The sequence below is a fragment of the Mobula birostris genome, chromosome 6, assembly GCF_030028105.1.
Source record: "Mobula birostris isolate sMobBir1 chromosome 6, sMobBir1.hap1, whole genome shotgun sequence".
NCBI classification, from domain to species: domain Eukaryota; kingdom Metazoa; phylum Chordata; class Chondrichthyes; order Myliobatiformes; family Myliobatidae; genus Mobula; species Mobula birostris.
The window spans coordinates 9,808,555-9,822,806 of NC_092375.1; the positions used below are offsets into that span (position 1 = coordinate 9,808,555).

The 14,252-nt window shown below is 44.7% G+C and overlaps 1 protein-coding gene across 1 annotated transcript in view; it reads right to left on the reverse strand.

The window, feature by feature from the left end:
• tmprss15 (transmembrane serine protease 15) overlaps window positions 1–14,252 on the reverse strand; it is a 97,771-nt gene that overhangs the window by 19,720 nt on the left and 63,799 nt on the right. The window contains exons 11-15 of the mRNA XM_072262179.1: window positions 13,029–13,156; window positions 9,114–9,203; window positions 5,979–6,104; window positions 5,508–5,648; window positions 2,337–2,447 (exon numbers count right to left, since the gene is read on the reverse strand). Of these exons, the coding sequence (XP_072118280.1) occupies window positions 2,337–2,447; window positions 5,508–5,648; window positions 5,979–6,104; window positions 9,114–9,203; window positions 13,029–13,156 (596 nt within the window). The remainder of the gene's footprint in view (window positions 1–2,336; window positions 2,448–5,507; window positions 5,649–5,978; window positions 6,105–9,113; window positions 9,204–13,028; window positions 13,157–14,252) is intronic.

Consider the following 14,252-nt stretch of genomic DNA (forward strand, 5'->3'; position numbering starts at 1 on the left):
TCTAGCGATCTGAAGGTCGCTAGTTCGAGCCTTGGCTGAGGCAGCGTGTTGTGTCCTTGAGCAAGGCACTTAACCACACGTTGCTCTGCGACGACACCGGTGCCAAGCTGTATGGGTCCTAATGCCCTTCCTTTGGACAACATTGGTGTCGTGGAGAGGGGAGACTTGCAGCATGGGCAACTGCTGGTCTTCCATACAACCTTGCCCAAGCCTGTGCCCTGGAAACCTTCCAAGGCACAAATCCATGGTCTTATGAGACTAACGGATGCCTATTTAATATATTATTGCCTTCTTTTTGTATTTGTACAGTTTGTTGTCTTTTGCACAGTGGTTGAACTCCCTAGTTGGCGCAGTCTTTCATTGATACACTGATCCTATTACGATCATTATTCTATTATGGGTTCATTGAGTTTTCCCACAAGAAATTGAATCTCTGAGCTATATATGGTGACATATCTATGTACTCTGATAATACATTTATTTTGAACTTTGGATTATGCCTGTTTTAGAGGGCATTTCATTTGAGGAAAGGTTGAGCAACCTACAGCCTTTCTGTTTGAAGTGAAAGAAGATGAGGTGATAGAGGTAATAAGATGAATTATTTATTTACTTATTGAGAGGTATAGCACGGAATAGGCCCTTCAAGCCATGCTGCCATTAAGAAGCATTGACAGAGCGGATAGCCAGCACTTTTTTCTTCCTGGGTTGAAATAGCTAATACTGGAGGGTATAACTTTAATGGGATCGGAGGAGGTCGGCGGTGAGCTTTCTACACTGAGAGTGGTGCATGCGTGGAACACGCTGCTAGGGGTGGCGGTAGAGGCAGCTACATTAGAGGTTTTTAAGATACTTAGTTGGGTTTATTTTTGCTGTTGGTGTTTGCTCCTTGTTGTGTCCTGTGTTTTCCTGCTGGGAATTGTGGGAATGCTATGTTGGCGCTGGAATATGAGGTGACACTTGAGGACTGCCCCCGGCATATCCTTATAGTAGGCTGTTTGCTAAAACAAACGACACATTTCACTGCATGTTTTGATGTACATGTAGTAAATAAATCTAAATCTGATTCTGAGTTCCAATGACACAAATGTTTCGGCAGATGCTGGAAATCCAGAGCAGCACACACAAAACGCTGGAGGAACTCTGCAGGTCAGGCAGCGTCTATGGAGGGGAACATAGAGCCAACATTTTGGTCTTGGAACCCCTCTGAAGAGAAATTTCTTCAGCCAGAGTGTAGTGAATCTGTGGAATTCATTGCCACAGATGGCTGTGGAGGCCACGTCATTGGGTTGATAGGTTCTTGATTAATCAGGGTGTCGAGAGTTACGGAGAGAAGGTTGGAGAATGGGATTGAGAGGGGTAATAAATCCACCATGATGCAATGATAGAGCAGACTCGATGGGCCGAATGACCTAATTCTGCTCCTACGTCTTATGGTCTGAGTTCCAGTGAAGCTGTCAGATCTGAAACATCAACTCTCCTTTTCTTCCTGCAGATGTTTTTGACCTGCTCAATATTTCCAGCATGTTCTGCTTCTCGAACATGAAACGCACTGGCTGCAAGGTTGGTGCAAGTAGAGGAAGTTTTCAGGAGGAAATGACAAACACAATGTTGAGGGAGAACAAAAAAAGAGGAAGAGAAGCAGGAACAATCCACTCGGCTGATTGTTTCTGTTCTTCTGTCTAGTCGTCCAAATCAGAATCAGGTTTAATATCACAGCATAAATCATGAAATTTGTTATTATGTGGCAGCAGTGCAGTGCAATATGTAAAAGTAAAAACCGTAAATTACAAGTATATATAAAAAAGAAAATTAAATTGAAATATTAGCACAAAAAGAGAGGGGAAACAATACTGAGGAAATGTTCATGGGTTCATTGTCCATTCAGAAAGCTGACGACTGAGGAGAGGAAGCTGTTCCTGAAATGTTGAATGTGTGCTTCAGGCTCCTGTATCTCCTCCTTGATGGTAGCAATGAGAAGAGGACATGTGATGGGGGTCTTTCATGATGGATAAGATCATGGCTGATCTTCCACCTAGGCATGGTGTTCCTAAACTAACCCCATGTATCCCTCAGTACAGTCTGGGGCAGTGGAGAAAGAGCTGGGCAGTAAGATTGACTAGAGAATGGGGCTGTTCTCACAGAGTGATACTACTACTACATCAACTCAGGCCTAGGGGGCAAGGCACAAAGTGCTGGCATGGGCTTAATGGGCCAAATAGTTTCTTTCAATCTGGTAAAGACCCTACAATTATGAGATTCTGGAATGTGGATGCACAGGAATTCGTCCCCTTGATCTGACAAGTCAAGGTATCTGAGAGAAGTCTAGATCCTCTTACCACAATGGTGCTCATCAGACTCATCTTCACAGTCTCGCCGGCCATCACAAAGCTTTCCCATGGCGAGACATTGACCATTCCGACACTGATATTCAGCCGTAGAACAGGGGTCTACAAAGACAGAGAGCTGAGATATTAGAATGGGAAACATCAGCTCAAAACGAAAATTCCACTTTGGATAAAATCATCTGTCTGGATGAGTAGATGTGTTGAAAACACAATCCCACATAGAGAGGTCAACCAGGTCACTCTGAGCCTACTAGTTAACGGAATGGAGAGCTTAGTCATTCGGAGATACAGCTCGGTAACGGGCCATTCTGGCCCAATGACCCTGCACTGCCTAATTGCACTCATGGGAGTTTGCTGCAGAACTTAACAAATTGGCTGCATTTCCTACATTACAGCAGTGCCTACGCTTCCAAAGTTTTGAATGCCCAAGAGGTGTTTCGGGACATAATACGTTCCCCATTCTGGCCCCCCTCTGAACCAATCTCTTCTCACCAGCCCATCACCTCCCTCTGGTGCTCATCCTCTTTCCATTTTCCCATGGTCCACTCTCCTGTCCTACCAGATTCCTTCTTCTTTTCTCCTTTTCCTCTTCCACCTATCACTTCATCCACCATCCCCAGAACCTCTTCCACCTCTTGGCCCCTTACCCCCCCCCCCGGCATCTCTCCCCATCGAGATGAAAAAGAAGATAGAACATAGAACAATACAGAACAGAAACAGGCCCTTCAACCCACAATGTTGTGCTGAACCAATTAAATTAGTAATCAAATGAGTAACTAAACTAATCCCCACACAACGTCCATATCTTTCCATTTTACTCACAATCATGTGCCTATCTAAACATTTATTAAAAGTCCCTCATGTATCTGCCTCTACCACCTCCCCAGCCAGTGCATTTCAGGCACCCACTACTCTCAGTGTAAAAAATTGTCCCTCCCATTTACGTTGAACATACTCCCTCTCATTTTAAATTGCATGCCCTCTGGTGTTTGACATCTCACCACTAGGAAAGAGATACTGTCTGCCTGCTTGATCTATGCCTCTTTCCCACATCCTCTGCATCCGAGCAAATGTTCCCTGTTGCAAGTTGAGTCTGTGGTGAGGAAGGCAAATGCAATGTTAGCATTCGTATCAAGAGGACAAGAATTTAATCAAAAGGATGTAATGTTGAGGCATTATAAAGCGCTGGTGAGGCCTCATTTGGAGTACTGTGAGCAATGTTGGGGCCCTTATCGAAGAAGGGATGTGCTGACATTGGAGAAGGTTCAGAGGAGGTTCACGAAATGATTCCGGGAATGGAAGGGTTACCAGATGAACACCAATTGATGGCTCTGGGATTGTACTCTCTGGAATTCATAAGAATGAGGGGGAAATCTAGCTGAAACCTATTTAACCTTGCAAGGCCTCGAAAGAGCGGATGTGGAGAGGATGTTTCCTATGGTGGGTGTCTAGGACCCGAGGGCACAGCCTCAGGATAGAGAGAAGTCCATTTAGAACAGAGACGAGGGAGGAGTTTCTTTAGCCAGAGAGTAGTGAATCTGTGGAATTCCTTGCTACAGGCAGCTTTGGAGGCCAAGTCAGTGGGTATATTTAAGGCAGAGGTTGATAGATTCTTGATTACTCAGGGCATGAAGGAACACAGGGAGAAGACCGGAGATAAGGAAAGCAAATGCAATTATAGCACTAGAATATAAAAGCAAGAATGTAATTCTAAGGTTTTATAAGGCATTGGTCAGACCGCATTCGAAGCATTGTGAGCAGTTTTGGGCCCACTATCAAGAAAGGAAATGCTGACATTGGAGAGAGTCCAGAGCATCTTCACAAGAATGATCCCAGAAATGAAGCAGTTCACGTATGAGGAGTATTTGATGTCTCAGGTCCAGTACTTGCTGGAGTCTGGAAGAATGGTAGGGGGAGGGGAATCTCATTAAAACTTAATAAAAGACCTAGGTAGAGTGGTCCAGTAGTGGGAGAGTTTAGGACCAGAGGTTGCAATTCAAAATACAAGGGTCACCCTTTAGAACAGAGATGAGGATAAATTCCTTTAGCCAAAGAATAGTGAATTCTCTGTGGACAATGAATTCCACTTGGCTATGGAGGCCATGTCATTGGATATATTTAAAGCAGAGGTTGATTAGTCCTTGATTAGTAAGGTTATGGGGTGAAGGCAGGAGAATGGGGTTGAAAGGGACAGAATGGTGGAGTTGACTCGATGCCCCAAATGGCTTAATGCTGCTGCTATATCGTATGGTTGTAGAGGGATCACTTACGAAGGGTGATTGATAAGTTTGTCGCCTAAGGTAGAAGGAGATGAGATATACAGTTCTCATTACATACACGTGCAGTTCAACTCTTTAAGTGAAAATGCAGAAAGTTTGAAGTTAATAACTCATCTCCTACTTTAAGCCACAAACTTATCAATCACCCCTGCTGTGGACCACTTCTGGAGGTCCAAGGGACCGACTTCTACAAAGAAGGGATTCGTCTGCTCCATGACCGCTGGACTAAGTGTGTAAATGTAGGAAAAATAAATGTGCTAGGTTTCCTAAAATTGACTCCTTCTACCTTAGGCCACGAACTTATCAATCAGCCCTCGGATAATAAGCACAGAGAGTCAGAATCATTATCCCATGGAAGAGCAAAAGGGCATTGATTTAAGTTGAGAGGAAGGAGTTTCAAAGGTAATCTGAGGGGAATGTTTATGACACAGATATTGGCTGATATCTGGAATGCACTATTAGAGGAGGTGGTGGATTGTGATACAACTACTATGAGACGTTTAGTCAGGCACAAATAGACATGGAAGGTCCTGGCCTTGGTATGGACAAGTGGTATTCATGAAGGAGGTCATAAAGGCTGGACTGGACGAATTGGACCGTAGGGTCTGTTTCTGTGCTGTACAAGTCCTGGACTCAATGAACATCTGTGCACTGTGTCATGCTGTGCACTGCCACCAGACCACATGCACTCCACCTTCACATACAGAACCCACCACTTCCAGAATCCATCGCATGAATCATCGTTCCAGTGCCTCTCATTTTAGGCAAGGAGACAGAAATGTATACAGAGCCTCAAGTCTGAATTCACCATGTCCCTGCAGAAACGAATGAGAAAGGGACAGTTGTTCCCAGTGACACAGGAGTACAGTGAAGGATTGTTCACCTGGCTGTCCCAATCGATACCCTGTGGTGAAGTTTGCCTGGAATCCTCTGCTAGTTACTGACTTGTCTGTGGCGAAGAAGACTGTCATCTCATTCTTGGTGGAGAAGAGATCACCAAATGGTCCTTCATCAGTGAATACAGCTGGAATCAGAGGCAGAAAAAAAAAGGTTAATGTCATGTTTAGCAGCAGAGTGCTCGAATCTTCATTGGGGAAATGATCTCATTGCTGCTTGGGAGATTTCTGAATGTGGTTCTGCAGAGACATCTAGTGGCCAGTGGGAATACTGACACCACAGTTACTGCCTGCGTAAGTGAGAGCTAGCTGTAACTATTGTACTATGTCAAGGAGAATGGCCACCCTTGATCTTACAGCTGGCGTGCTGCTAACAGTTATTACTGTACTAACTCTATGACAGTTTAGGCACTACTAGTTCAAAAGGATCCAAGAAACAATGGTTCGATTCCTTTTACCCATCAGGAGAGAATCTGTTCCTCTTCCGTCTCGGACTTCTACCACGTCAAAAATATTTTGCAAACTGAAGTCTTCGAAGTGGAGCTGAATATTTTTCCCCTTGTCTGCAATTAAATTCCAGGTACCTGCGATGAAGAATGAAAGAGCTTGAAGGATGTCTGCACTTGGACTGCCAGAGAATTCAGTGAAAGGAGACTAGTACAGTGTGAGACGAGGGTAAGACAAGGGAACACGCACCAGTTCTCATTGAGGAAAGGGTGAAAAATTTCAAGCTCCTGAGTGTCAACGTCTCTGAGGATCTATCCTAGGCTCAATATGTTGATGCAGTTACAAAAAATGCACGACAGTGCCCTGGGAAAACATCTCTTGTCTGTCCACTTGATCTAGGCCTCTTATCATCTTATATACCTCTATCAAGTCACCTCTCATCCTCCTTTGCTTCAAAGAAAAGCACACTAGCTTACCCAGCCTTTCAAAGGTTGTGGACACTGTCACAATATCAGAATACCCCTGTGGGATGCTGATTATTTCTGTGTATTAGACGGCATTTTCCAAATAAGGCTGAGATATTAACCCTGTTTCTCTCTCCATGGTTGCTTCTGGACCTGCTGAGTATGTCTAACAATTTCTGCTTTTTCTTCTATGGACAGGAGAGATTCTGTGGATTCTGGAAATCCGGAGTAACACACACAAAACCCTGGAGGAACTCAGCAGTTCAGGCAGCATGTATGTAGATGAATAAACGGTTGACATTTTGGACTGAGGAGCAACACCTCATATTCCATCTGAGCAGCCTCCAACCTGATGACGGTAGCAGAGCACACCTTCCCGTGACTGCGTGGGTTCCCTTCATGAAAATGAGAAATTCTGCAGATGCTGGAAATCCAGAGCAACACACACTGGGGAAGCTCAGTGGGTCAGACAGCATCTATAGAAATGAGTAAACAGTCAACCTTCTGGGACGAGACGCTTCTTCAGAACTGGAAAGAAGGGAGAAGGTGCTAGAATAAAAAAGCTGGGGGTGGGGAAGGGAAGGAGGACAGCTAGAAGGTGATAGAAGCCAGGTAGGTAAAAGGCTGGAGAGGAAGGAATCTAATAGGAGAGGACAGTGGAGCATAGGAGAATGGGAAGGAGGAGGGGCACTAAGGGAAGGTGATAGGCAAGTAAGAAGAGGTATGTGGCCAGAGTGGTGAATAGGAAAACGGAGGAGGAGGAGGGATTTTTTTTTACTAGAAGGAGAAGCCGATTTTCATGCAACAGGTTGGAGGTTACCCAAATGGAATATGAGGTGATGCTCCTCCACCCTGAGAGTGGCCTCATCATGGCACAAGAGGACATGTTGGAATGGGAATGGGAAGCGGAATTAAGATCTCTGGCCACTGGAAGGTGCCAGTTTTTGCTGATGGAGTAGAGGTGCTCATTCTCCAGGTGCTCTGGTTTCCTCCCACATTTTAAAGACGTAGGGGTTAGCAGGTTAGTCAATGACATGTGTGTTGTTGGGCTCGCTGGGCCAGAAAAGCCTGCTGCATCTCTAAAAAAATTGCACGCATTTAGCGTAACACTATTTCAGTGCCACTGATTACTGATCGGGGTTCAATTCCCACCGCTGACTGTAAGGAGTTTGCATGATATGCTTGTGAGTTTCCTCTGGGTGCTCTGGTTTCCTCCCACATTTCAAAAGCATATAGGTCAGTAGGTTAATCAGTCAGAAAAAAGTATGGCACAGAAACAGAATTTCTGGCCCGACAGGTGTAATTGGCTGGCATGGGATCCTTGGGCCAGAAGGGCCATTTACAATGCTGTATCTCCAAACAATATGTATGTGGTTAGTGTAATGCCATTACAGCACCAGTGATCAGCAATTCTCCACTATCTGTAAGAAGTTTGTATGCTCTTCCCATGACTGTGTGAGTCTCCTCTGGGTGTTCTAGTTACCTCCCACATTCCAAACGCATGTGTTTGTATCAGGTATAGGAGCAGAAATAGGCCATTTGGCCCATCAGGTCTGTTCCATAATTGCAGCATGGCTAATCCACTTTTCTCCTCAGTCCCAATCTCCTGCCTTCTCCCTGTATTCCTTCATGCCAAAACCAATCAAGGATCTATCAGCCTTTACCTTAAGTATACAATGCCTTCTCATCTCCATTTTAAAAGGACGCCCTTCTACTCTGAGGCTGTGTCGTCCTGTCCTAGGTGCTCCCACCATATGAAACATCCTCTTCATGTCCACTCTATTGAGGCCTTTCAACATTCGATAGGCTTCAATCAGGTCACCCCTCATTCTTCTGAATTCCAGTGACTACAGGCCCAGAGCCACCAAATCCTCTTCATATGACAAACTGTTCAATCCTGGAATCATTTTTGTGAACTTCCTTTGAACCCTCTCCAGTTTCAGCACATCCTTTTTAAGGGACCCAGACCTGCTCACAATACTCCAAGTGAGGCCTCACCAGTGCTTTATAAGGCCTCAACATTACAAGCTTGCTTTTATATTCTTGTCCTCTTGAAATGAGTGATAATGTTGCATTTGCCTTCCTCACCATTGACTCAATCTGCAAATTAACCTTTAGGGAACTCTGCACAAGTCCCTTTGTGCCTCAGACATTTGAATTTTGTCTCCATTTAGAAAACAGTCTACTCTTTCACTTTTTCCTATCAAAGTGCATGACTATACACTTCCTGACACTACATTCCATCTGCCACTTGTTTGCTCATTTTCCTAATCTGTCTAAATCCTTCCGTAGCCTCTCTATCTCCTCAAAAACTACCTGCCCCTCCTCCTAACTTCGTCCCACACCAACCCCTGTAGAACACCAGAAGTCAGCAACAGCAAACCAGAAAAGGCTCCCTTTATTCCCATTTTTTTTCTTGCCTCCTGCCAATCAGCCACTGCTTTATCCATGCTAGACTCTTTCCTGTAATACCATGGGCTCGTAGCTTGTTAAGCAGCCTGATGTGCGGCCCCATTTTCGAAGGCCCTCTGTAAGTCCAAGCATAAGCAGTAGGGGTAATTGGTCACGTGGTTTAATTGGGCCAGAAGGGCCTGTTACTGAACTGTAATTCAAAAATATAATATCCCTGTCAAAGTGAATAAAAGGCAAAACCAGCAGAGACAGAAGCAGAATTTTACTCACAAAATGCCCTATTCACGTAGTTCCTGGGGTAATTGATGGAACTGAAGGTGGTGTTTGGTTCGCGCAGTTCCAGTGGACCGCCACAGTCAGCTGCAGGAAGGAGAACTGGTTTGTAAACGTCAGCGCACATAGCATTACCGAGAGATGGTCAATATATCCAGGGCCATTCTAGATACACCAGATCCCAAAAATGAATTAAGTTCAGACTCAGATTTACTATCACGTGTACCTGGAAACATACAGTGACGTGTGTCACTTGTGTCAACAACCATATGCAACCAAGGATTGCATGTGGGCAGCCTGCAAGCATTGCCACACATTCTAACAGCAGCTTACTATGCTGGCCATGCTCAGACTCGATTGGTAGACATTGGGCCTTCAACTTCCCCAGCAGGCTCACAGAAATTTGTAGACTTGGAGCTCTGGCCATTGGGCCTAGACACAGTGGCAACAGACCCTTCGTTTCCCTCAAGAGGCATCTGCCCTCAATCCCTCTCAGTCTCCTGGGGACTCTATTTTGATGGGCATACGACTCCACTTGCCAAGAGAACCATTTGCGATATGCTAATTGCAGTGTCTCTCCGAGTATCACATGCCCAATGCTGGAGAAACTCAGCATCTTACCTTTCTCCAGCATTTTTGTGCGTGTTGCTCTGGATCAGTATCTGCAGCATCTCTTGTGTTTATGATTTGCTGTCTGGGCAATCATCTTGCCTCTGAACTAGCTGGCTGAAGGTTTAAGCCCCATGCCAGTACTGAGTACAACAGACTAGGGCCACTCCAGTACATTACCAAGGGCCGAGGATGAGGAGTACACCGAAACTCTCTCTGCTTTCTCAGTTCATTGTGATGGGTTTCGTTGGATGAACAAGAGAAAACAGAGAACCGTGTACAAAACATGGTGAGGCTGTACATGGTGTGCTGTGTATAGCTTCGGGCATCCTGTATATAATGTGCTGTGTATAGCTTCGGGCATCCTGTATATAATGTGCTGTGTATAGCTTCGGGCATCCTGTATATAATGCGCTGTGTATAGCTTCGGGCATCCTGTATATAATGCGCTGTGTATAGCTTCGGGCATCCTGTACATAATGTGCTGTGTATAGCTTCGGGCATCCTGTATATAATGTGCTGTGTATAGCTTTAGACATCCTGTAATAGGGAAGGCATGATTAAGTTGGAAAGATTGTGAAAAGATTTCTGAGAAGGGCTAATATGAGGGGCAGATATTTTAAGCTGATTGGAGGGGCATAGGGGGTTGTGGGAGATAAATTATTTAAGTCAGAGAGTGGTAGGTGTGTGGTTGCCCAGCCAGGGGTGGTAGTAGAGGGAAACCCTGTAACTTCTCACTGATGGTAGCATCAGGGAGGAGGTAGAGGAGTCTGAAGGCACACACTCAACAACACAGGACCAGCTTGTTCCCCTTCACCATCAGCTATCAGAATGGACATTGAACCCATGAACACTACCTCACTACTTTTTTATTCATTGTGCACCACTTAATTAAATTAACTTTATATACAGTACATATATTTACTGTAATTTACCATTTTTATTATTACGTATTGAAATGAACTGCTGCCACATAACAAATTTCACAACATATACCAGTGATATTAACCTGACTCTTAGTTGGAAAAACGGAGAGCTCTGTAGGAAGGGTTAGATCAATCTTAGAGTGGGTTGAAAAGTTTGGAACAACACTATGGGCTGGAGGGCCTGTACTTCCTACATCCTATTTTCTAATGTTGCCAGAACTTGGACGTACTGAGTTATGAGGATAGGTTGGGCAGGCTAGGACTTTATTCTGAGAGTTGACGATATGGATGTATATAAAACCATGAGGACGCTGATAGGATGAATACACACAGTCTTATTCCCAGCAATAGGGAATCAAAATCTAGATGGCATAGGTTTCAGTTGAGAGGGGAGTATATTCCAAAGGACCTTCAGGAGCAAATTCTTCATGCAGAGGGTGGCACTTATTTGGACAAGCTGCCAGAAGAAAATGTTTAGATTGATCTTGGAGTAGGTTAAGAAGTTGGCACAACATTGTGGGCTGAAGGGCCTGTGGTATGCCATAATGTTCAATGTTTTATGTTCTAAAATTAGTAGATATTTTTGATAGGGAAGAAAGATGAGAAGTTGCTGAGATTGTGTGGGTAGCAAGAGGCTTTTTCCAGGGTGGGACTGTTCTTGGTGCCAGGATGTGTGGTGACACTTGCGGATGGACCCCAGCACATCATTCATTGTTCACACAATCGACACATTTCACTGTAAGTTTCAACGTACATGCGATAAATAAAGTTAAATCTGAATCTAAACTTCAGTGGACCTGGCCATTATCACAGCACAATTATAGACATAAATTGCTGATATTCCCCACACCACCATTGTGAATAAGACCATAAGATATAAGAGCAGAACTAAGCCATTTGGCCCATCGAGTCTGTTCCACCATTTCAACATGGCTGATCCATTTTCCCTCTCAGCCCCAATCTCCTGCCTTCTCCCGTATCCCTTCATGTATTGAGGGATCAATAATCTATCAACCACTGCCTTCAATATACTCAGAGATTTGGGCTCCACAGCTGCCTGTGGCAATGAAGTGCGACACCTGCCCCTACACTTTCTCCTTCACGGTCATTCAGGTGCCCAAACAGTCCTTCCAGGTGAGAGGACACTTCACCTGTGAGTCGGTTGGGGTCATCTACTGTATCCATTGCTCCTGGTGTGGCTCCAACGTAGATTGGGAGACCAGTTCACCGAGCACCTATACTTCAACCGCCAGAAAAAGTGAGATTTCCCAGTGGGCCACCCATTTAAATTCTGCTTCCCATTCCCATTCTGACATGTCAGTCCATGGCCTCCTCTACTGCTGCGATGAAGCCATACTCAGGTTGAAGGAGCAACACCTTATATTCTCTCTGGGCAGCCTCTAACCTGATGGCATGAACATCGATTTCTCGAACTTCCAATAAAGGAGCCCCCCTCCCTTCACCATTCCCCATTCCCATTTTGCTCTCTCACCCCATCTCCTTGCCTGCCCATCGCTTCCCTCATGTTCCTCCTCGTTCCCTTTCTTCCATGGCCTTCTGTCCTCTCCTATCAGATTCCCCATTCCCAAGTCATTTATCTCTTTCACCAATCGACTTCCCAGCTCTTTACTTCACCCCTCCCCATCTCCTGGTTTCACCTATCACCTACTACCTTGTACAAACAACAGGAATTCTGCAGATGCTGGAAATTCAAGCAACACACATAAAAGTTGCTGGTGAACACAGCAGGCCAGGCAGCATCTCTAGGAAGAGGTACAGTCGACGTTTCAGGCCGAGACCCTTCGTTAGGACTCACTTCGTCCTTGTGGATCACCACTGGTCACAAGCAACCAACCAGAAAAGGTTCCCTTTATTCCCACACTTTTCCTCCTGTCAGTTAGCCAGTGCTTTATCCAAGCTAGTATGGATTCCGCTGGGGCAAAGCAGAGTTCCCTGTGGACATCTTCAAGGAGAGATGCCTCAGATTGGTCGCATCCATCATTAAGGACCCCATCACCCAGGACATGCCCTTCTTTCATTGCTACCATCAGGGAGGAGGTACAGGAGCCTGAAGGTACATACTCAACGATTCAGGAACCGATTCTTAGCCTCTACCATCCGATTTCTAAATGGACAAACCCATGACCACCAACTCACTACTTTTTTCCTCTCTTTTTATTTTGTATTATTTATTTAATTTAACTTTCTCTACTTACTGTAAATTACAGGTATTTTATTTCTACATATTGCTCTATACTGCTTCTGCAAAAGAACAAATTTCACAACATATGCAGGTGATATTAAATCTAATTCTGATTCTAAAAGAACAACACCTTGTCTGTGAAAGACATCCCATAGAAATAACACTGGCACTCACTGGGTCCTGCTGGGGGTGGCGTGGGCTTTGGTTTTGCTGTTGGTTCAGGGTATCCGCTGTCTTTGCAGGCCCCGGTTGTGAGGGAAATGTCATCCAGTGCAGTCTCAGACTGGACCCCATTACTGTTCGTAACCTCGAAGACAACCTGGGCAATGAGCAAGCAGAAAGACTCGTTATAAATGCAGGTTGGCGGAGTTGTGCATAGAGCAGAAGGTTGTCACATATTGCATTGGATCATTGATTGGATGCAGTGCTGGGATGAGAAGAGGCAGATATGGAGGTGAACCCAGAAAAGTATGAGGCGATTAGCAATGCAAAGTCAAATTTGACGGCAGGGTTAATGGCAGGTCTCTTAACAGTGTAGGGTAGGGGTCGCCAACCCGTCAATCGCAATCGACTGGTCGATCTTTGAGATTTTCCCAGTCGATCCCGAAAAAAATGAAAAATAAATACACAAATACTGTTGTAATGTGAGCATTATAAAAGTAAGTAATACCAATAAGGATAATGGTAATATAGCAATATTTTTGCTATTGAAAACTATTTGTAAAGAGAGATTGTTTCCGGGTTGTGGGGGTTTAGTTCTGTTCTTTCTGCCCAGTGCGCATGTGTGTAGCTCCCCCACCATGCACCGCATTTTCAGTGTAGCTTGTGCTGCATCAAAGTGACCAATCAGATTAGATAAGAGTACAGACTGTCGCAAACATCAATATACGGCACTCACTCGTGATATCCTGCAAGGTAGCTAGCTAGCATGGCGGAGGCTCCACTAAAGAAGGCAAAAATGTACAACTTCCATCCAGAATGGGAAGAGGAATTTCTATTTACCTTGATGAAAGACAAGTGTGTATGTATGTTGTGCCACCAAACACAAGCACTGTCTAAAAGAGGGAATCTGGAGTGGTACCACAACACCAACCACCAGAAATTTAAAGACACCTACCCCCCAAAGAGCACAATTTGTGCCTGGAAAGTTGAGGAGCTGAAATCGAGGTTGAAGGCCCAGCAATCTTTTTTCACTAAACGGGCTGCTATTGAAGCATCATTTCGTGTAAGTCACCTTTTGGCTAAGCACAAGAAGCCTTTTACAGATGGCGATTTATTCAAGGAAGCAATGGCCATTACCGCAGAGACTGTTTTTAATGACTTTAAAAACAAAAACGACATCACAACCGCAATACATAATATACCGCTTGGCCCTGCAACAGTGACAAGGAAGGTAGA